This window comes from Poromitra crassiceps (assembly GCF_964638095.1).
Source record: "Poromitra crassiceps genome assembly, chromosome: 30".
Taxonomy (NCBI): domain Eukaryota; kingdom Metazoa; phylum Chordata; class Actinopteri; order Beryciformes; family Melamphaidae; genus Poromitra; species Poromitra crassiceps.
The window spans coordinates 4,038,028-4,061,595 of NC_139652.1; the positions used below are offsets into that span (position 1 = coordinate 4,038,028).

Sequence of the window (23,568 nt, forward strand, 5' to 3'; positions counted from 1 at the left end):
GTAAATGCGTGCGTTGGTGCCGTGGTTTTCTTGTGCAGAAGCATTTGATGATCGTTCAAATCAGATTTGGTGGATCTGCGCGTCCACATTGAAGACACATCAGTCAAAAGCACATTTGAAGCAGATTGGAAACTACCTCCATATGTGGTTTGTGACAAGTGACACAAATCGGACTTGGAGCGTCCAGACTCATAAAACCAATCTGGATAAAGTCATTAATAGGTCACTAAAGTTCACAAATCAGATTTGGCCTCCTTGTCTGAACATGGCCTTAGAGTCAATGGGAGAAGTGAACCTGATCTCAGATTATCACTGATTCTTTGATTCTTTTGCCCCCAAAGTCATCAAAGTAAATAATGGCCCCATTTACCACAAGCCATCTTCTGAACCTTCTGACACTAAAATGGCGTTTTTCAGACACACATCAGGAGAAAATATACTTTGTTCAAGACCTGTCTCAGCAACACACTCTCGCGAGATTTGGCAACAGGAGCTCACGTTAGCAGGGAGCGCTTAGCTAAAGCTACATTTGAAGTTTGTTGATGTAGTAGCTAAATCTGTGGTTGAAAAAAAAAAGCATTTTCTTAAGCCAATATCTTAGTTACAACTAGATTGAGCTAACAAGGGGCAGCTTTGTGTTTATATGTGGCGTGTGTGTGTGGAGTTTGGAAACTCACTATCTCTACAGCTCAAGTAATCTTGCTAGGTCAGCACTAACCCCACCAGGCTCTCTCTCACTTCAAGGGGAGAGGTGACCACGCCCATTTAGGAGACCTGGCAGAGAATACCATTTCTTATTATTGGCGGAGCCTGGAGTGGTGTGTCTATCTATATTTAAAGGATCTCTGGTTTGATGTGCAAAGAATCAGAAAGCGTGCGGGGAGACGAACATGGTGACCTTGGTGAGGTAGCGTCCCAGCAGCGTGTGGCGCTCCAGCTCGCTCATCTCCACCTCGGCCTCCAGCGTGGCGGGCCCCTGGACGGGCGTCACCAGCAGCAGCGTGCCGGTCTGCCGGCCCGAGCGCTGGACGCTGAAGTGGCCCCGCCCCCGGCCGCCCGCCAGGCCGAATCGCAGGGTGTCGCCCAGCGCCCGTGCCGCCGACACCCGGAACAGCACGCGGGGCGCCGACATGTTGGACACGGTGGCCAGGTAGTGGAAGGAGATGGAGTTGGGCGCCTGGCTGCACGCCGTGTCGCCCGACATGCACGGGTTCCTCTCACAGCGCCTGGAGAACACAATTACTTTTTTGAGTTCAATACATTCACACCGGATTTGTTTTTTTATGTTACTTGGTTGATTGTCAGTTTATTCACACAAATTATTAAAAGAAAATCCTGAAAACTGAGTACAATTGGTAACACTTAGAGTTAGGGCCACTAACTTAAGAGTTATAGTAATGCTCATTTTGTCTTCTACATACATTTTAGCCACAGCCCCCGAATGCGTGACAGCAAAGATGCCCAGCAAAAGGCCCAAAAGCGTAGAAATCCAGAGCAACAGACCGGGTGCTGTCAGAACTGGACTCCATACGGTCTGCTACAGACTGGAGCCATACAGTCTACATGTGTTTCCTGAAGTTGTCCTCCTCTTTATGCCTCTAGCGCAGGGGTGGGCAACTATTTTTCATGGGGGGCCACATGAGAAATCCAGATTGTTGCCGGGGGCCGAACAAATATTGTCATGCCGTAACCCAGGGATGGGCAACTTTGATGATAGAGAGGGCCACAAAAAAAGTCCTCGCTACCAGATTTTGCTGAAGGCTGAACGGCGCCAGCGCGAAAAAATTGGGGCATTTGAAGCCAGGTTTAGAGGAATAACTAATTTTAAATTAACAGTTGTGATGTTGTGATTATTCAGTCTTAACCACCAATATTTGATTATTTTCTCACTCACTCCTATGTCACCACACTCTCCCTGCAGGGCTTGAAATTAACTTTTTTCACCACCTGCCAATATGGCTGCTAGATTTTAAAGTTACCAGCCAATTAGAATTTCCACTAGCCAAAATGTTTTTCTTGAAAAAAACCAGAATATGAGTGGGTTAATTTAAGCATAAGTATCAGTAAGTGGCCCGGGATTCTCAAAGCCTGTGTTGAGGGTCACACAAGAACAAAAATGCACTCTTGAAGCTAAATAAATCCAAAACCAACAAGTTAATTATTTAAATTTCTACCTCAATGTAGAACAGCCATTTCTTACACATGAGATTACTTTTGGCCTTTTAGTCATAAAGATTATTGAAAGATATTCCATATTCCAGACTGAAATGCTATAACAGAAGAATATTGGCCAGAATGACATGAACATTTGGACACTTATTCAGCGGGTATCTTGCATGTTGCGTTCAGGTGCACTGTAAAAAAAAATATATATTTATAATTAAGCCCATAGTTAATGAACTAATCATGTACAAAACACACACACAGTCACATATTTTATATACTGTATATGTTGTAAGCCTAATTTTTGCCATCACAGCTGCTTTTTACATGTATGGGATAATACAGGCTAATATACAAGGTGTCCCAAGCTCTGAGTCATTATAAACTCAATTAGCTACAGAAGCTAATCTTCACATTCAGTCCTTGTATATTTCTCTCATGTGTTCATCATTCCTTTCCTCTGTGTGTGTGTGATTGAGAAATGAGATGCAGGTGGTGTTCATCCTAATTGGCCTGGTCAGGTGTCAGATTGCTGCTGGCTGATTGGCTGGTGGAGAGCATTTAAGCCAGCTGATGCCGTCCTGTCGCCCCTTGCTCTCCTCATTCCTAACGATGATGGCTGCTGTGCTGACTGCTGTGTTCTGTCAGGTAGGAACTGTGTGTAGACCTACTTTAGTAGTTCTGCAGAACTTTATTAAGATGTGTCTTTATCTTGGTAGACCTGTGCAGTCTAAACTGTAAATAGTTACCTTCCAGATCTACACTTTTGTACACTGTAAATAACACTTACCCAAGTAGCAGAAAGTAGGGGGAGAAGCCCTTTAGTTTTTTGTAACATTTTCTCATGTTTATTTTGTAGGAGCTTATAGGTAAGAGCTGTGTCTCTTATTTAATCCATCATTTTCTTTTCTTAGGTAAATTTAAGGTTGGGGATTAGTTTGATTGGTTAGTTGTGTTGGGGCCATGCTGTGCTCTGAAACTAAACCTGCTACTTGTGAACTTGTGATGGTGGTTTGGCTGATCATCCTTGGGAGTGGGAAGAGTGGGGGCACTTTTGTGTTGCGGTCCGGTTCCCCGAGGCCGGTTCCTAACATAATTGGGTGCTCGTCTGCTTTTCTCATTCGTCAGCACGTCGTCTGTGTGTGTGTATATATCTATTTTATGTTTGTCTGGTGGGCAGTCTTTGTGCAGGTGGTAAATGGTGTTAGTCTAGGTGCCTTTGCATGGAGCTGAGGAAGCTCATGGTGGTAAAGCTGGTGGAGATGTTTGTTGGAGGAGCCGGTCAGAGGGGACCAGTAAGACTGAGGAGGGGTGTGACAAGGCAGGGCCATCAGTAGCACCGTTTCTCCTCTTTCTGTGTAGACTATGCTACCCTACAAGAGTCCCGTCTCCGTACATAGACTTGCCTGTGACTCTTGACTCCCAAGCTGTCTAAATCAGTGATACAGACGTATTTACAAGTGTCACAGAAACATTTCAAAGCCACATATTGAGAAGAAGAGTTCATAGCTTCTCGACGTCAGGGTTAGAAAGCTCGTCGCTGCTCATAAATGCCTCTTTTCATCTGAAGTCTGTGCTGGTGATATTTTTTACCGAGCTTTCGGCCAGAGTGGCGCTGTTGAGCGCTCTGACGGCTGGGAGCTCTGACCTGGAAAAAATATCACCAGCACAGACTTCAGATGAAAAGAGGCATTTATGAGCAGCGTCAAGCTTTCTAACCCCGACGTCGAGAAGCGATGAACCCTTCTTAATATGTGGCTTTGAAATGTTTCTGTGACACTTGTAAATACGTCTGTATCACTGATTTAGACGGCTTGGGAGTCAGTCACAGGCAAGTCTATGTACGGAGACGGGACTCTTGTAGGGTAGCATAGTCTACACAGAAAGAGGAGAAACAGTGCTACTGATGGCCCTGCCTTGTCACGCCCCTCCTCAGTCTTACTGGTCCCCTCTGACCGGCTCCTCCTCCAACAAACATCTCCACCAGCTTTACCACCATGAGCTTCCTCAGCTCCATGCACACCATTTACCACCTGCACAAAGACTGCCCACCAGACAAACATTTAAAATATATATATATATACACTCAGACGACGTGCTGATGAACGAGAAAAGCGGATGAGCCCCCAATTATGTTAGGAACCGGCCTCGGGGAACGGGACGGAAACACAAAAGTGCCCCCACTCTTCCCACTCCCAAGGATGATCAGCCAAACCACCATCACAAGTTCACAAGTAGCAGGTGTAGTTTCAGAGCACAGCATGGCCCCAACAACAAACTAATCCCCAACCTTAAACTTACATAAGAAAAGGATGGATTAAATAAAAGACAGCTCTCACCTATAAGCTCCTACAAAATAAACATGAGGAAATGTTACAAAAAACTAAAAGGCTTCTCCCTCCTACTTTACTTGGGTAAGATGTTAGTGTACAAAAGTGTAGAGCTGGAAGTAGCTATTTCCAGTTTAAACTGCACACGTCCACCTAGATAACACATCTCAAAGTTCTTCAGAACAAAGTTGGCCTACACAGTTCCTACCTGACAGAACACAGCAAAGAGTCAACATAGTTGGAATTAGTTGTACAATGAGTGGCCTCATAGTCCAATCACACACCAACCAAAGAATGATGTGAACACATGACAAAGATGCCAATGTTTAAATTCTGTAGCTAATTCAGTATTAAATGAGTGGCCAAACTTTATAATTGACCAACTTCCTGTTTGTGCACTGTTGAATGGTTTGGGGATGCAATCCCTGGCTGTCATTGCCAACGATGATGGCTGCTCTGCTGACTCTTTGTACTGTCAGTTTGGAACTGAGTGTAGGCCTACTTTGGTAGTTCTTTAGAACGTTAAGATCTGTCCTTGTCTAGGCAGACTTGTGCAGTGTAAACTGGAAGTAGCTACCTTCCACTATACTTTTACACTAAATAACTCTTACCCAAGTAGCAGAAAGTAGGAGGGAGAAGCCCTTTAGTTTTGTAACATTTTCTCATGTTTATTTTGTAGGAGCTTATAGGTGAGAGCTGTGTCTTTTATTTAATCCATCCTTTTCTTAGGTAAGTTTAAGGTTGGGGGTTAGTTTGATTTGTTGATGTTGGGGCCATGCTGTGCTCTGAAACTAAACCTGCGACTTGTGAACTTGTGATGGTGGTTTGGCTGATCATCCTTGGCAGAGGGAAGAGTGGGGGCACTTTTGTGTTGCCGTCCGGTTCCCGCGAGGCCGGTTCCTAACATAATTAGGGGGTCGCCCGCTTTTCTCGTTAGTCAGCACGTCGTCTGAATATAAATATATATATTTTATATGTTTGTCTGGTGGGCAGTCTTTGTGCAGGTGGTAAATGGTGTTAGTCAAGGTGCCTTTGCATGGAGCTGAGGAAGCTCATGGTGGTAAAGCTGGTGGAGATGTTTGTTGGAGGAGCCGGTCAGAGGGGACCAGTAAGACTGAGGAGGGGCGTGACAAGGCAGGGCCGTCAGTAGCACTGTTTCATCTCTTTCTGTGTAGACTATGCTACCCTACAAGAGTCTCCGTACATAGACTTGCCTGTGACTCTGACTCCCAAGCCGTCTAAATCAGTGATACAGACGTATTTACAAGTGTCACAGAAACATTTCAAAGCCACATATTGAGAAGAGTTCATAGCTTCTCGACGTCGGGGTTAGAAAGCTCGACGCGGCTCATAAATGCCTCTTTTCATCTGAGGTCTGTGCTGGTGATATTTTTTTCCAGGTTAGAGCTCCCAGCCGTCAGAGGCCGAAAGCTCGGTAAAAAATATCACCAGCACAGACTTCAGATGAAAAGAGGCATTTATGAGCAGCGTCGAGCTTTCTAACCCCGACGTCGAGAAGCTATGAACCCTTCTTCTCAATATGTGGCTTTGAAATGTTTCTGTGACACTTGTAAATACGTCTGTATCGCTGATTTAGACAGCTTGGGAGTCAGAGTCACAGGCAAGTCTATGTACGGAGACGGGACTCTTGTAGGGTAGCATAGTCTATACAGAAAGAGGAGAAACGGTGCTACTGACGGCCCTGCCTTGTCACGCCCCTCCTCAGTCTTACTGGTCCCCTCTGACCGGCTCCACCTCCAACAAACATCTCCCACCAGCTTTACCACCATGAGCTTCCTCAGCTCCATGCAAAGGCACCTTGACTAACACCATTTACCACCTGCACAAAGACTGCCCACCAGACAAACATAAAATATATATATACATATATACACACTCAGACGACGTGCTGACAAGGAGAAAAGTGGACTAGCCCCCAATTATGTTAGGAACCGGCCTCGGGGAACCGGACCGCAACACAAAAGTGCCCCCACTCTTCCCACTCCCAAGGATGATCAGTCAAACATGATCACAAGTTCACAAGTAGCAGGTTTAGTTTCAGAGCACAGCATGGCCCCAACACAACAAATCAAACTAATCCCCAACCTTAAACTTAATTAAGAAAAGGATGGATTAAATAAAAGACGGCTCTTAGCTATAAGCTCCTACAAAATAAACATGAGAAAATGTTACAAAAAACTAAAGGGCTTCTCCCCCTACTTTCTGCTACTTGGGTAAGTGTTATTTACAGTGTACAAAAGTGTAGATCTGGAAGGTAACTATTTACAGTTTAGACTGCACAGGTCTACCAAGATAAAGACACATCTTTATAAAGTTCTGCAGAACTACTAAAGTAGGTCTACACACAGTTCCTACCTGACAGAACACAGCAGTCAGCACAGCAGCCATCATCGTTGGGAATGAGGAGAGCAAGGGGCGACAGGATGGCATCAGCTGGCTTAAATGCTCTCCACCAGCCAATCAGCCAGCAGCAATCTGACACCTGACCAGGCCAATTAGGATGAACACCACCTGCATCTCATTTCTCAATCACACACTGAAGCACACTGCAATACACACACACACACACACACACACACACACACACACGCACACACACACACACACACACAGAGGAGGGAAGGAATGATGTTAACACATGACAAAAATATACAGTACATAGGACCCAGGGTCATAACAGTCCTTAGCCAGGATATATTCCAAATGTTTATATTTTACAAGGAAAATGTCTAATAACGTCTAATTTGAGTGTAGATTCTTATACTTTCAGATCAAACTAGACTTGAAACTAATAAACATTCTGTACAGGACAGACTTGGGTTTCAGGTTTGTTTTATTATTACAAAAAGCCACCAAATACAGGCATCATCATATTGATAGCATTGTAGTTATTTTCCACAAAATGATAGCGCCAAAAATATGTTATTTCGCCAACTTCCTGTTCCCATGTTTCTGGATAGGCACACAGTTGAATGGAGACAGGGGCCCCGTTCCAATACCCATACTTCCATACTATTTAGTAGGCAAAAAAAGATTTAGTATGTCCCAATACATAGTATGTCAGATGCAGTATGCCAAGAGTACCAGGATGTTGTACTACATCAGCTCCTATTTCGGAGTATGCATCGATGCATGCTGCTTCAGCCAAACTTCCCCACAATCCTTTGTGCAGCAGGAAGTTATGTCTTCTTCTTCTTCTAATGTTTTATGGCGGTTGGCAAACAACTTTTTGTGCATTACCGCCACCTACTGGAGTTACGTCGCACTGACTGAGCTGCGTGTTCATGAATGAGATAATTAACTTTAAGAAAGCCTTGAAATATGTTAAAACCAAACAAGCATGGTGTGTACCAAAACATGCATACCTTGATTCCTGTTTAGATCTCTGACTTAATGTTTTTGCTTTATTTATTTTATTTTGTTTATTTGATTGTCTGTTCCAATTTTGTAAATGTTTAGTCTGAATTTTTTGTATAATGTACTGTTTGTTACTGCCAGACTTTGTTTATTGAATAAAAAAAATAAAAATAAAAAAAAACTCAAATGTGGCGCTGCGGACGTCGGCGGAAGTGAGCAAGAGGTCGGAGTTCAGGAAGCTCACGTGACGACAGATGTAGTGTGTCCCAATAGTATGCATTTTGCATGCATGCTGCACACTACAATCCATACTTTGTGAGGGCAGCGGCAGTACATACTACAAGAAAGAAGTACAAGTATGGGTATTGGAACGGGGCCAGGGTTTGGGGAAGGCGGGTGTTTGGGGGGGGGGGTGCAGGGTTTCAAGAGAGGGGGTCTCAAATCAATATCCAATATTAAAGAAAAGCTTCTTCTCCTGCAGTGCACAGTTCTTCTCTCCATGTATGCCCATGTATGCTCTAGCGGCAGCACAATACATTCCTTCCTCAACAGAAAGTCAGGAAGTAAAAGCTCAGCTGTCTGTGGTCTCCTCTCTGATAACCCCCTGCTCATATCTCTGTGGAGGTCGGGGGTAGTGGTGGTGGAGCGGGAATCAAACCGGCCACCCGCATGCTCCCACGTCTCTATGTGGTCAACAAGGTCTCACAGCTCTTCTCTGAGCACTTTTATCTTTTTATTCTGGCTGTCGCTGTTGAAAAACTGACTGAGGTTCAAACTCACAAGCTCAGAACTGACTGAGGCTCAAACCCACAAGCTCAAAACTGACTGAGGCTCAAACCCACAACAAGCTCAAAACTGACTGAGGCTCAAACTCACAAGCTCAAAACTGACTGAGGTTCAAACTCACAAGCTCAAAACTGACTGAGGTTCAAACTCACAAGCTCAAAACTGACTGAGGTTCAAACTCACAAGCTCAAAACTGACTGAGGTTCAAACCCACAAGCTCAAAACTGACTGAGGTTCAAACTCACAAGCTCAAAACTGACTGAGGTTCAAACTCACAAGCTCAAAACTGACTGAGGCTCAAACTCACAAGCTCAAAACTGACTGAGGCTCAAACTCACAAGCTCAAAACTGACTGAGGTTCAAACCCACAAGCTCAAAACTGACTGAGGTTCAAACTCACAAGCTCAAAACTGACTGAGGCTCAAACTCACAAGCTCAAAACTGACTGAGGTTCAAACTCACAAGCTCAAAACTGACTGAGGCTCAAACTCACAAGCTCAAAACTGACTGAGGCTCAAACTCACAAGCTCAAAACTGACTGAGGTTCAAACTCACAAGCTCAAAACTGACTGAGGCTCAAACTCACAAGCTCAAAACTGACTGAGGCTCAAACCCACAAGCTCAAAACTGACTGAGGCTCAAACTCACAACAAGCTCAAAACTGACTGAGGCTCAAACTCACAACAAGCTCAAAACTGACTGAGGCTCAAACCCACAACAAGCTCAAAACTGACTGAGGCTCGAACCCACAAGCTCAAAACTGTTGGTAGTAATCAACTCTTGTACTCCTGTGCTGTGAGCTGAGTAGAATAGTTTAAACACACACACGCACGCACACGTGCGCACACACACACACACTCACACTCACACTCACACACACACTCACACACACACACACTCACACTCTCTCTCACACACACACACACACACACTCACACTCTCACACACACACTCACACTCTCTCACACACACTCACACACACTCACACTCTCTCTCTCACACACACACACACACACACACACACACACACACACACACACAGACAGACACAGACACACACACTCACACTCAGACTCACACACACACTCACACACACTCACTCACACTCTCTCTCTCACACACACACACACACACACACACACACACACACACACACACACACACACACACACACACACACACACACACACACACAGTGAAAGACACTGAAACAAGCAGCATTGTGATGTGAGCAGAAATGACTTGTCAGAATGTTGCTGTTTGGTGATGTCATGTTTTTTTTTTACTGATTGTGAAGTCTAAACACTGGTCGTGACCTTTGACCTTTGAACCGCACATTTCTGGGATTCTTCCCTGCCTGTCTGCTGAGAGAGTGTGTGGTGGAGAGACAACCAACTGGAAAAGCTCAGAGTATACTGTAGGCCGCTCTATTATGCACGTTGAGCCTTGTTGTTTGCGTGTTGCGTAGGAGGTGGGAACAGGGAGTTAGTGTTGTTGGTTTGTAAGACAATGTTACGTGTCATCTGATGTATGACTGATGTGTACATCCTAAAATAAAAAATGCAAGTCATAAAAAAGACTTTGTGTGGCTGCCATGCTTCTCTGCTGCCTCGCCGCAGCGTGTCATTATGATCTGTCATTATGATATGTCATTATGATATGTCATTATGATATGTCATTATGATATGTCATTATGGCCGCAGCGGTAAATCAAAACTAAGCTCCATCGTCTCCTTGGTAAACATGCTGGGGTCACAACACACATTCTTTACTCAAATAGAAGTACAGTACGGTACATAGAAGTACTGATTCAACTTATTTACTCAAGTACAAGTAAAAAGGTAGGTATATATATATATATATATACTGTATATATATAATGACAGACAACTTTTTTTTTTTTTTTTTTTTGATTTCCCCCCCCATTTTTACTTGGTCAATTTCCCCCTGCTGCCCCGGTTGTTGCTCCACCCCCTCTGCTGATCTGGGGTGAGCCGTAGACTAGCACCATGCTTCCTCCGAACACATGCGCAGTTGTCAGCTGCTTCTTTTCACCTGACAGCGGGGAGCTTCACCGGCAGGACGTGGCACGTGGGAGGATCACGCTGTTCCCCCCATTTCTATTTCCCTTCCTATGCCCGACCACCAAGCTGGAGATACCGCGGGCACGCGAACCTGCGACCCTCGTGTTGGTAGTCAGGGAATCTACCGCTACACTATACCCGGATGCCCAACCTCAGGTCATATTAATCTAATTCCAAGACTATGAAACTTCAAACCTCCAAACATGTTTTAAGATGTATTAAAAAACACACCCAGGTGTTGAAGTAAGCGTTGTCCTCGACCCCCTGTCCCCTCTCTCTCTCTGACACGGTGGTTCCAGCTGCTCTCTCCATAGCGTGCCAAAGTCTCACCAATGACGAAATTAATTCTCCATTCGTTTGAATTTCGGGAACTTTCTTAAACTATTCGTGCGCACATGCGTGTGTGCATTCGTGCGCGCTTTGAATCACTATCAACCTCGAGACGGGAGACGCGCTCTCTCTCTTTACGCTTGTGACTCTGTCTGTGGACAGCGGGGAGCTGGGGCACTGGCCTAGGCTAAGGGTGCTTTCACACTGGCGCCCCCGGTACGGTTCCCGAGCACACTTGTTCCAAAATTGACCCCAGTTCCGGAACGTTTGATGAGTGTGAACGTTGCGTTCCGTGACAGGGCGCGGACGGGGAACCGTGACAGGGTCCACTTGAAAAGGTGGTCTGGGGGGAGCGCTTTGGCGTGCCCGGGCACGGAACACTTGCGAATGTGAACGCCAACCGTTCCGAACCACATAGACAACACACGGGCGAGGATACACTCCAGGCGTAGTTGATGATGCAAGTATTCCGTTCCGTTCCCGAGCACGGAAGAAGTTTTGTAATGTGAAAGCTGACCAGGGGAGGGAAAGCAGTCGTTCCCAGTGAGAAAGCAGCCAAATCTCGTCCACACACATCCCGTGCTTTAACACACATAGTCACTTAGAGAATCGGCTGCACCATTCAACAAACAAACTCTACTCTGATTAGCAATTTGTGTGATGTGTGTTATGGTTTTTCCACAAATGTTCAATTCTCTTCTTAAAATCCTTAAAATGACATATATTCCTTCTCCCTCATTACATTACATTACATTACATTACATGCATACACTGATGTGATGTGACACACTACACAAGAGAGGAGCGGGCGAGCGAGCTAGACCGTGCATGAAGAGAGGGAGCGGTTGTAGCGTGAATGCTGGGAGAGTGTTTTTGTCTGTCACGCATTCAAACTACAGTAACGAGTAGAAATGAAGGAGGGAAAAGTAGTAGTAGAAATGTAGGGAGTAAAAGTAAAAAAGTTATTTATCAGAAAAATAAATACTCCGTAAAATGACAGATTCTACAGTTAACGTACAGTAACAAAGTATTTGTAATTCATTTACTTCCCATCTCTGAGAGTGATACATGTTTATATCATGGTGGTCAGGCGTAACCGGCGTGATAAACATGTGTCATAACTCAGTCTAACTGTGATTTACAGCAGCTACGTGCCGACTAGGAGGCAGAGGAACCATCAACTCTTTCTTTGGTTGAGACCCTCTTTGCTGTGTTTGTGTTGAGGACGTGCGAGGGCTCAGAGAGTCAGGCTTTGACTCTCTCTCTCTCCTCCACACTTTAATGGAGCAACCAAACTACAATCTGACTCATGCGCTTTTATGGTCGAGCTTCGACTTCACAACTCGGCGTTGATTCAGAGGCTAAACTTTACAACACAGGATTGGGTGAAAATGTCAACTTCACGGTGCTTTTATAAAAAAAAAACAGTCAATTTGACCCGGAGGACAACAGGAGGAACTATTTTGAATAAAACACCCACAATTCAATGAAAATGAGTTCAAATTAATTGTATTTGTCAAGGGAATAGTATTGAAGTGATGTGATTTTTGGGCAATTCGATGGAAGAAAACCAGATTTCTGATGGAAAAACTTTTCATTTAGGGTCAAATTGACCCGAGGACAATACGAAGGTCAAGTCGCGTGCGCGATATATTTTTTCCGGATGATGGCGAAGGCTGGAGGCACCCTCTCTGCCTGTGATTGGCCTAGCGTCAAACGTTCATCCAAACACATTCGCTTGGCTATCCTGCGTCTCTTTCTACAGTCTGTGGTCAGACAGACGGCAGTTTCGCTTGCTAGCATGCATGAAAGACGCCACTGTGTGTTTATGTTTTTGATATAGTCTGGTCTCTGGTTATTAATGCTGCGGCTACTCTTGGCAGTGCACGTATGTAGCCTACAGACAAATAAAAAAGAAAAGATAAAAGATTAATGAGAATTGATCAAGCGTTATATAAAAACAGTGTCAATGCCCATTTACTCATTCTAACACAAGAGTGACATGTATTTGAATTTAAATATGTATCAGTATGTGGTGTTTGCCCAGCCCTTCATTGGGAAATGCAGCTTTATGGAGTGAGATCACGTGGAGATGGTCTTCAGAAACTTTGATGAGATTGACAGTAAGTAAACATTGTTTCAGATACATGGTGTAGTTGTGGGAAAGTGTGTGTGAGTTTGGAAGAGGAGTGCACCACTAGGTGGAGACATGCATCCATAGCAGTGTTGATTTCGTAGACGAAAACTATGAGGAAAAATGTTAGTCGACTACCTATTTTCACTGGTGAAAACTAGACTAAAAATGTTAGGGAGGGACGAATTATGAAGAGATCCAATCAGAAGAGAAGAAGAAGTTAAACATCTGTGTCTGTATTGCACATTCAAACCTTAAAACAATTCCAGAATAACAGATGAATATATCTTTACAATAAGTTTGGAAATTCTAATGAATAGTTACGGTTTTCTTTGACTAAGATGAGACTTTGACTAAATAAAATCAGGATGAGGTTGACTAAATATGATAAGGGCTTAAGAGAAAGTGGAGTCTAGCTCACTCAGATAAACATGTGAATGTTGTGTGATATGCAAAGGTTGTTGGTTCAATCCCAGCCTCAGGCAATTTCTTAAAAAGTACTCACATTATAAGCTGCAGCATTGATCCTTCTTTATCATCACCAGTAGTTTGAACACTGATAGAAATAAGCTGATGAATGAGACTAGTCAGTCCCTGACTCTAGCTCAACTCACTGGTACAAATCTCACCTGTCTCACTCTTTATGCTCTGTGTTATTGTCAGTGTGAATACAGTGTGTAGAAATCAGAAGCTTAACTGCCAACAACTCATAGCTCAGTCGGCTGAGCGGCTGTGTCACTGTCTCTGTCTGACAGGTAGACTGTTGGTTCGATTCCCGATGGAGGAGATATATTACAGCACTGCCCTGTCTTTAACATCACCAGCGTAGCGCCTCCTACAGATCCACAGAAATGGACACTGTGGACAGACTGCAAAGAGATCCAGACATGTCATATACTGAGTCTAGAGTAGTTTTTGAAAGTTATTTTTACACCTGGCAGCAGCCAGCAGGCACGACAGGAATGTAAAACGTACATCCCATGTCAGTAAAATTTCAGCTCTCTGTGGTTTTCTGTCTCATAACCCTCAGCTCATGTCTCTGCAGAGGTCAGGGGGGAGAACAGCCCCCCCCTTAGCTCCAGGCAGTGGCAGCAGAGCAGGAATCAAACACACAACCTCTGGCCCCGGTGTCTCTAGGTGTATTATTCCTTCACACCACCAGCTGCCCTTCACACTCACAGCTCTTCTCCGGGCGCTCTTGTCTCTTCCCTCTGCCTGTCACCATTCAAAACTGACTGAGGCTTGAACCCACGACCGCAAAAGTGGCTGAGGTCTCAATATTGCCGGGCAGCAAGCCTACTCTCTGTGCCACCAAGTCAGAATGAGGTTTTCTCAGGGCTTTGAATTACTCTTTCCTCTGGCTGTCGACATTCAAAACTGACTGAGGATCGAACCCACAACCTCAAAATTCACTGAGGCTCAAACCCACAAGCACCAAAATGCTAGACAGCAATCAAACTCTCTGAGCTAGTGGGTCATAGTGATTAATACTAGAAGATTAAAGTATAGTCTTTATGCATCTTAAAATATGTTTTGAAGGGAACTTTTAAGTTAAATAGTATTTGAATTATATTAATATGACGTGAGTTTCTATTCACCTTGCACAGAAAACCTTTTACTTGAGTACATTTCAGAGCCTGTACTTTTTTCCTTTTACCTGAGTAATTAAGTTGAATCAGTACTTCTGCTTTACCAGTCTTTTTTTACACAAATAACTGTACTTCACTTAATCAGAGCAACAATGTGATTAAATTTGGAATGACAAGAAAAAATGACACGTCTGTGCAATAGGCTAAGTAGTCCTAAATAACTCAGATATAGGGTTTGCTATTGTAACGTTCCATATAATGAAGTATCTCATGCTTGTTGATTTAATTCTTGTTTTGCACCTGCTGCTCACGCTTGAGATACTTCTGGCTCGCCTGGAAAGAAGGTGGGAGCAGCCGAGTACAGTCAGCCAATCAGAGGCAGAGAGGGGCGGGTCATGTCTTCGCCATCATGGGAAAAAAAATATCGCGTCGCGTGCATGGTTGGGTGTTGCACAAAAAGATCATATATACGGAAGATGAACACTCCAACTTACTTCAACTGACAGCTAGATTTTCTTCTCGCCAATTCTCAATGGCTTTCTTGTTTTGCTCAGGAGTACAAAAAAACTTTAATAGACGATTTTTTACATTTGTTGTCTGAGCAGCCCCACCACACAACAGCTTTTAGCTATGTTTAATTCAAGAAAATGACGCTGGTGTGTGGAAATGAACGGAGCTTTTCCCCCGTGATGGGTGTGGCCTATTTCATGCAGTGTCTCTATGGGAAGTAAATAATTGGCACGGCTGTTTTAACGCACGTCGTACGCCGCCAATATGTCTTGCAATTTAGAGTTTAAGCAGAAAGTTCTTGTTTTTTTGGATGATCAGCAGAGGTGGAGGTCATGTGATGAGTCAGGAGGGGTGGAGCTTACATGGGCGAGGTCTTGATGTAGGTGGCGTTGTTGGCGCGTGGACACGCCACCGACACGCAGCGGAAGCCTCCAAACGTGTTGACACACACCTGGTCCCCGCTGCAGTTGTGCATCCGGCTCTCGCACTCGTCGATGTCTGCAGACACGGGGACAGAATGAGTCGGTGCGACTGAACGAGTCACGACTGGGAACATTACCGTTCACAAATCAGTTCAAATACATCAGATGAGACACATTGATTAGCTATCTGCTTGAGAATAGGGGCCAGCAGACACTAAGCAGATAGTATTTAAATTAAAATATATGTTTACTGACACGTCTAGATTTTGCATGCTTGGATTATACGGAACATTTACAACCTAAATGACAAAACACCTGGTGCGTTCACACCAACAAAATGTGTGTCACTCTCACTTGCGTGTTTGCTGTGACTTTGTATGTAATCTTGTGCGAATTTGCGAATGAATGCACGTCTAACGCAAGACTAACCTAAGACCCTGAAAAATAATACTAAATGATCCTAAGACATTTATTCCATCAGTAAACATTGCTTAAATGCAGTAGGTATGATAGAATAAAGAGACATACTGTATGGCAAGTGAAAATAACAATGGGAATAACAAATTAAATTGATTTCATGCACAAATCACTGGTCACTGGTGAACTTAACTGAAATCAACTCAATAACTGTCAATACTAAATAAATGTCTGCAAAACTGTTGACAGTTTTTGTATGTGAAATCATGTTCAAAATAAATCTGCATTGTTTTTCAGTGAACTTCTCCATTAACACATTGAGTGCCAGCGACGCCATATGGCGTCATTAGAAATTTACCGTAGAGTGCCAGCGACGCCAAATGGCGTCAGTAACTCCAAATTGTTTTTTTGACGGGGGGGTGTCGATCTAAGCTTCTTACGTCGCCTCTAACAATATTGTAGCTATTGGAGGTCGATAACCTATTTTACAAACCCATTAGGTGGCGACAGCACTCTCCTGATCAGAGAAAAAGGAGCCAAACACACAGAAATAGTCACTGGGGAAAAGGAGGAAATCGCATCGCATCCGTCCGTATGCATCGACGTGCAGAAGCACAACGAGCACATCGCCAGCTGTGCCCAGAGCAGCAGCATCCGCTGTCACAACTGAGCACCTGCGTGTACGCTGCAACAGCACATTCGCATAATCAGCCTTATTATTCCGAACTGGAAGCATGCCAGCCCGTGACAAACACACGCGGAACCAAAAAGCTGGGTGTCGCGCACCATTCACTGTGTGTGCGCAGCAAACTCAGCAGAGACTGAGAGCCAACAGACACACCCAGGAGGCGTGTGCAGTTGAGGGGGGGGGGGGGGGGCACGCAGAGCAGCAGACACTTCACCCAGACAGACCCAGACATCAGAAAATTAGCTTCAGAGTCAGTGATGTGCTTGAAATGTTTAATTTCACAAAAGGCTCATTATCTCAGCTCGTAGAAAAAAAGGGATGTTTTTGCTTCAATCAAGCTATCTTCTCCGGCTCATAACTAAAGAACGGAAAATGGGATCAATAAACTTTTTTTTGCAGGTGATAGAAGAGAGTCTCATCGTTATTTGTGCGTGTTCAGTGTTTACATAGTAATTATTAAAGAAATTATATGACTGTTTTAAAATGCATTGCGGCCTATGTGGCACAGCAAGCAACCTTTTGCCCAAGGGCCGTGGCACTCAAAGTGTTAAGCAGCTAGCTGAGCTGTTGGGTGGACGCGGGCTCTGACCTGTGCAGCTGCGGGCGTCCCGGGCGAGGTGGTACCCGCTGGGGCACAGGCAGTGGAAGCTGCCTGGCGTGTTCACACACTGATGCACACACAACCGGCCTGGCTGGCCCAGAGGGAACAACTCGCACTCATCGATGTCTGCAACACACACATTATCGCACATTATCCTACTGCAACACACACATGCACATTATCCTACTGCAACACACACATGCACAACACACACATGCACATTATCCTACTGCAACACACACATGCACATTATCCTACTGCTATGACCAGAGAGCTGTGTGTGTGTGTGTGTGTGTGTGTGTGTGTGTGTGTGTGTGTGTGTGTGTGTGTGTGTGTGTGTGTGTGTGTGTGTGTCCGTCCATCCGGAGTTGCAAGGCGCACCGCTACCCCAATCGGGTTAACAAAAAGCGTCCACCGGGGGGCGCTACAGCGATATTTTACGTAGACCAATCACAGCTCACGCTGCTACGACGTCATCTTACATAGACCAATTACACACTGCTATGATGACATCATCTTACATAGACTAGCTCACGCTGCTATGACATCGCTGAAGAGGGCATAAATCACTGTTGTCATACAGTTCGACATCACTGATGACATCACAATTGAAGTCATAGACATTGTATCTAAGTGATAACGTCATAACGGTCCCGAAACCAAGAGCAAGAAATGCCATAAGATGTTTATGGGACACTGTATGTATACGCTAGCCTACATTATATTCATGTTTGTCACAAATCTCAGGAGCAGGGGGAAGAGGTCAAGGGTGAGTTAACCCATGTGATACCTGATGCAGCATTTGTGTGTGTATCCCTTTACTCAAGTAAAGTACAGATACTCAGAAAAAATACTTAAGTACAGTACTTAAGTATTTATACTTAGTTACATTACACCACTGCTAAGGTATCAAACAATGTGGAACAAAGTCTCAGTTGATCTCAGTGTAAAGTCGTGACAGAGTCGACAAAGTCAGAGTTGCGCTCTGCAGCTGGTCTCACCTGTGCAGATGTTGTTGTCGCGGCCTGAGATGGTGAAGCCCACGTCACAGGTGCAGCGGGTCGAACCCAGGAAGTGAGTGCAGTGAGACGGACGCACCGAGGAGGAGAGAGAGGAAGAGGAGAGAGAGGGGAGGGAGAGAGAGGAGGACAGTGGAAGAGAGGAGGAGGAGGAGAGAGAGGAGGAGGAGGAGGAGGAGGAGGAGGACAGTGGAAGAGAGGAGGAGGAGAGAGAGGAGGAGGAGGAGGAGGACAATGGAAGAGAGGAGGAGGAGGAGAGAGAGGAGGATGAAGGTGATGAGTGAGAGGAGGAGGACAGTGGAAGAGAGGAGGAGGAGGAGGAGGATTCTGAACCAGCAGCATTGAAGGAGGGCAGGGAGTTGCTGGTGCTGTTGAAGACTGAAGAAAAGAGACGAGACGAGACGTTAGAACCTGATCAGACTGGTCCAGTACTGCTGTCCTGCTGGCTGGACCGCACCGCGGCCAGCCCTACAAACCACAATGTTGCTGAGTGAGTGATGAAGTTACACCATTGGTCGGTCGGTCGGGCTCAATGCCTTAGCTGGGCCTACATCCCCAGACGAAAATGTGAATTATCTCCCAAAGGTTGCTTGTTACAGTTATGGTTAGACAATTTTAATGTAGCTTATGGTATGGGGATGCACACCCAGCGAGGGTATTTAGCCCCTCCCCGGCCTGACGGTCCAGCCATATACAAGGTTTTGACCTATAGGCTTATTTTGTTTTAGTTTTTTACAATTTGTGATTTCACTTCTAGTCAGAATCTATCTCAATAGCAGAACAGCAAGTCACCCTAAAAACAAACTACAGCCTCTTGTGGTTTGGACGTTTGGATTTTTTTACAGTCATATCATTACTATGGTACAATATCAGCAGCAGGTTTGGATCAGCAGCAGAAACCAGTGAATCAAAACTGGACAGTTGGGTCCAGTGTGACTCACCTCGGCACATAGGCTGCTGTCCGCTCCACCTCAGAGAGTTCAGACAGACCCGGGTCCGCGGGCCAATCAGCTCGTAGCCTGGCTTGCACAGGAAGTGGATCTCATGTCCCACGGTGAAGACCCGCCCCAGTCTGCGGCCGTGAGCTGGTGTGTCCGGCCTGGAACAAGAGGCTGGGACAGAGGGATATGGGATATGTCAATAATTATAATAATAATAATAATAATAATAATAATACATTTAATTTATCGAGTACTTTTCTAAAAACTCAAAGACGCTTTACAGTACATAGGTTAAAAACAATAGAACAACACTTTAAAAACAAGAATTACATAGCATAAAAATCACACACGACATATTCATCAAACATTAAAAGCAGTTTTGAATAGGTGGGTTTTGAGGAATGATTTGAACTGGGGGAGGTGGGTGCAGTCACCGATGTGTTATGGGAGTGAGTTCCAGAGAGAGGGGGCAGCTATGAAAAAGGCTCTGTCACCCCAGGTCCGGCTCTTCCGATGCGATTAGTATATGGAAAATATTTAATTTTCTTTGTTTTTTCTTTGATACAAAAATTGTATCATCACAAAAACATTTAATGTTTAAAATTGTGAAAATGAATGTATATTTGATAGGACTGAAGTAAGGTTAAAAATATTAACAAAATAATATGTATGGCAGTTTTTGATTGGGACCTGCTAAGGGTACTAGACTAAAGGATCGTCTTTTAAAGTGATGCACAAGTGTTTAATGAGCCCCCTCCCTCTCAGTGTGATGTTCAGAGCGTGTTGAGATGTTCCTCACCCTTCCCACCGGCGGCCATGGTGCTGTTCTGCAGAGCGCTCAGCTTCTTCCTGAGGGAGCGCAGGCTCTGCTGATAGGACAGTTCATGAGTTGCCAGCATCTTCTCCACCTGCCGCAGAGAGCTCTGCAGCTCCTGATTGGACAGACAGTCCTGCGGGCGGGACAAAGAGGTTGGGACCAGGATGGATGACAAGAGACAGTCTGAGATCTGAACGTTCTAAATCAGCAACCTATATATACACACACACACACACACACACACACACACACACACACACACACACACACACACACACACACACACACACACACACACACACACACACACACACACACACACACACACGTCATTTTTTGGGGGTGTTTTACAAAAGTCACCCTCCCATGTTAGGGACACTTCCTGACACCCTGTCGTAAAAAAATATGTTGTGCCTGTTAAAGAGCATGGAGCAGGGTAATTCCTTTGCTAAATGTATACTTAACCTTGTCCCTATGTATATTTGAAAAGTTAATGCATCATTAAAAAAAAAAAAAAAAAAGTTTGAAAAAAAAAATGGAGAAAAACACCTTCCTTTTTCAGAAGGAAATAACAGACTTTTATTCTGTTAGACAAAGTCTGCTACGTCACTGTGGGGAGTGGCTCCCGCGTGCGTGTCTCCCTCTCCCCTCCCACTGTCTCAAATCCATGGTCAAATCAGTCGCATTTCAGGACAGATAGCAGGTCAGGTACGTACGCTAGTCAAAGTCAATCAGTCAGCCAGTTAGTCGGTTGGTTAGTTGGTAGGTTAATCACTAGTTAGTTTTTAGTATATAGTTAGTCATTTAGTCAGTAGCTGCCTGTAGTAAGTCGTTGTCAGTGAGTTATGGGTCGGGTGTCGCCAGGTTACTGCATGCAGATAACAAGTCAGCTCCACTCTGCTGCTTGTCTGCGTGACACAGTCTCTTTCTATCTCTCTCTCTCTCTCTCTCTCTCTCTCGGTGTGTGTGTGTGTGTGTGTGTGTGTGTGTGTGTGTGTGTGTGTGTGTGTGTGTGTGTGTGTGTGTGTGTGTGTGTGTGTGTGTACCTGCTGTCTGCGCGGTGACACGCTCTCTATCTCTCTCTTTCTCGTCTGTCTCTCTCACTCGCTCCGGGAGGGAGGGAGGGAGGGGAAAGAGCGAGTGGAGGGGCGCTCCGTCAGTCCCCCTCTCTCTCTCTCTCTCTCTCTCTCTCTCTCTCTCTCTCTCTCTCTCTCTCTCTCTCTCTCTCTCTCTCTCTCTCTCTCTCTCTCTCTCACTCGGTGTGTGTGTGTGTGTGTGTGTGTGTGTGTGTGTGTGTGTGTGTGTGTGTGTCTACGCTGTGTGATACGCTCTCTTCACTCGAGGGAGGGGGAGGCTGCGGCAGCGGCTCCTTCCTCCCCGCACAGCACCGCTGCTCTGCTCTGCTCTGCTCTGCTCTGCTCTGCTCTGCTCTGCTCCGGGCTGTCTGCAGCCTGGGGTCCGCTCTGCTGTGAAAAGAGAAAGAAGGAGGAGGAGAAACCGCCACCTCCACAGCCAGCCACCTCACACACCCCAACTGTGCCCGGCTCGCATGCCTCTCGGTCGGCTGGCCGGACAATATGCACCCCGCTGCAGCAGCAGCTTCGGGAGGTTTTCTCACTGTGTTCGGGACTTCGGCTCTCGGCCAGATGGCTGGACACCTACGTCACTTTTGCGCGCGCGTGTGTGTGTGTGTGTCAGGGGCGTATCTACGGGTGGGCCTGGGTAGGCACACGCCCACCCACTTCTTGCCCTGGCCCACCCAATTTTTTTTTTTTTTTTTTTTTTTTTTTTTTTTAATTGGTTGTTTTCTAGAGGCAAACATGCTGCTGCATTGCTAGCCAATGGTTTTGTTACTTTTGTAAAAACGCAGGGCACATCATCTCCAGAGTCTAATGCATGACAACTTCATGACATCTAGGAATTTTGTTCTCTCTGTGGATAAATAAACCAGAGGGCGTCTTGTTCAAACTTGAAGCAGCCTCAGTGTTGTTATTTTTTAAACTCACAGCAGTATATGGATCAGTGGTTCTAATTTCTGTATAAAGTAACAGTATACTGTACACACAAGTATAAGCATTCATGTATGCAACATTTGGCACCTATATGTAACCTTTTAAGGTTGAGATAATTGTATTATCATTATATGGTCCAAATATTTCAGTAAAGCACTTGAAACACTTGAAATATTCTTGCTTGGGTGGTATCATTCTACTTGAAATGATGGTCAAATGCATTATTTTTAGTAAAATAACACGTCAAATTTTTCGGGCGGCCGGCCTTCGGCCGGGCATCTGCACCCCTTCCTATCCAGGCCCACCCAATTTGATCCAGGCCCACCTATAATTCAATTTCTGCATACGCCCCTGGTGTGTGTGTGTGTGTGTGTGTGTGTGTGTGTGTGTGTGTGTGTGTGTGTGTGTGTGTGTGTGTGTGTGTGTGTGTGTGTGTGTGTGCGTGCGTGCGTGTGTATCGAATTACAGTCCGCACCTCGGCCCGCCTCCGCTCGCTTGTGTGTGTGTCGAATTACAGTCCGCACCTCGGCCCGCCTCCGCTGCTTTCAAGCTCCTTCACAACTCTCTCTCCGCGGTCCGTTGTGGGCTGTTCCTGCTCTCTTTCACTGTCAAAATTAGCCTGAGGCCCATCACATGCATGTGCATAAACATTTGCTACCTCCTCTTCCTCCTGAAAACCGGCGTTAGCATCCATAGTGTGTGACTGACAGCCCTGACCTAAGTGATGACAGACAGAGGGACAGACGGGCATGCCTGGCGACTCCCTACTCTGACGTCAGAGTTTTGGGGTCCAAGATGTCAAAATAAAAGTTCAAAAAATAAAACGACCCCAGAAGTCACTGTAGTGTATATGTAAGTGTCTTAATGTGAAAATCAAGTTCCTCCATAATTCACCTACACATTGACTGATTGGGGTCTCTAACCTGCCCCATGCTCTTTAAGGTCCATGATGGCATGGACTGAAAATTCTCATTGACTTTCATTATAACATACAAAAAAGTATGTTATTGGGTCCCCCAGCCATTTTTCACAAAAGTTATTAATTTTATGTTTTTATGCTCTTATCCTGGACCAAAGACCTTGAAAGTTGACCTTGAAATGAAATTTTGGGGTTGGTTGAAAATTTGTGAGAATTACATGGCCTCAAAGTCAAGTGCATTATTTCCCCATTGGTTTTCATGTTAATTTTGCACAAAAACAACACTTTTTTGGGACCTCCAGCCATTTTTCCAAAAATCATGAATTCCCAGATGTTAGGCTTGGGATTGTCTCTTTTCCAAGTTTTGGCTCATGTTTTTTGGGGGAAATGGCTGGGAGTCCAAAATCTGCACTTTTTTTGCTGTTTCG

General features: G+C 45.0%; 1 protein-coding gene across 1 annotated transcript; it reads right to left on the reverse strand.

The window, feature by feature from the left end:
• Positions 1-865: 865 nt before the first annotated feature.
• Positions 866-23,153, reverse strand: LOC310800665 (fibulin-7; the record flags this gene model as incomplete). The annotated part of the gene is made up of 8 exons (XM_083663285.1): positions 866-1,226; positions 15,667-15,802; positions 17,421-17,558; positions 18,434-18,554; positions 18,789-18,829; positions 19,393-19,563; positions 20,192-20,342; positions 23,145-23,153. The coding sequence occupies 8 exons, from the start codon at positions 23,151-23,153 to the stop codon at positions 866-868; spliced, it is 1,128 nt and encodes a 375-aa protein (XP_083519411.1).
• Between the last annotated feature and the right edge of the window lie 415 nt (positions 23,154-23,568).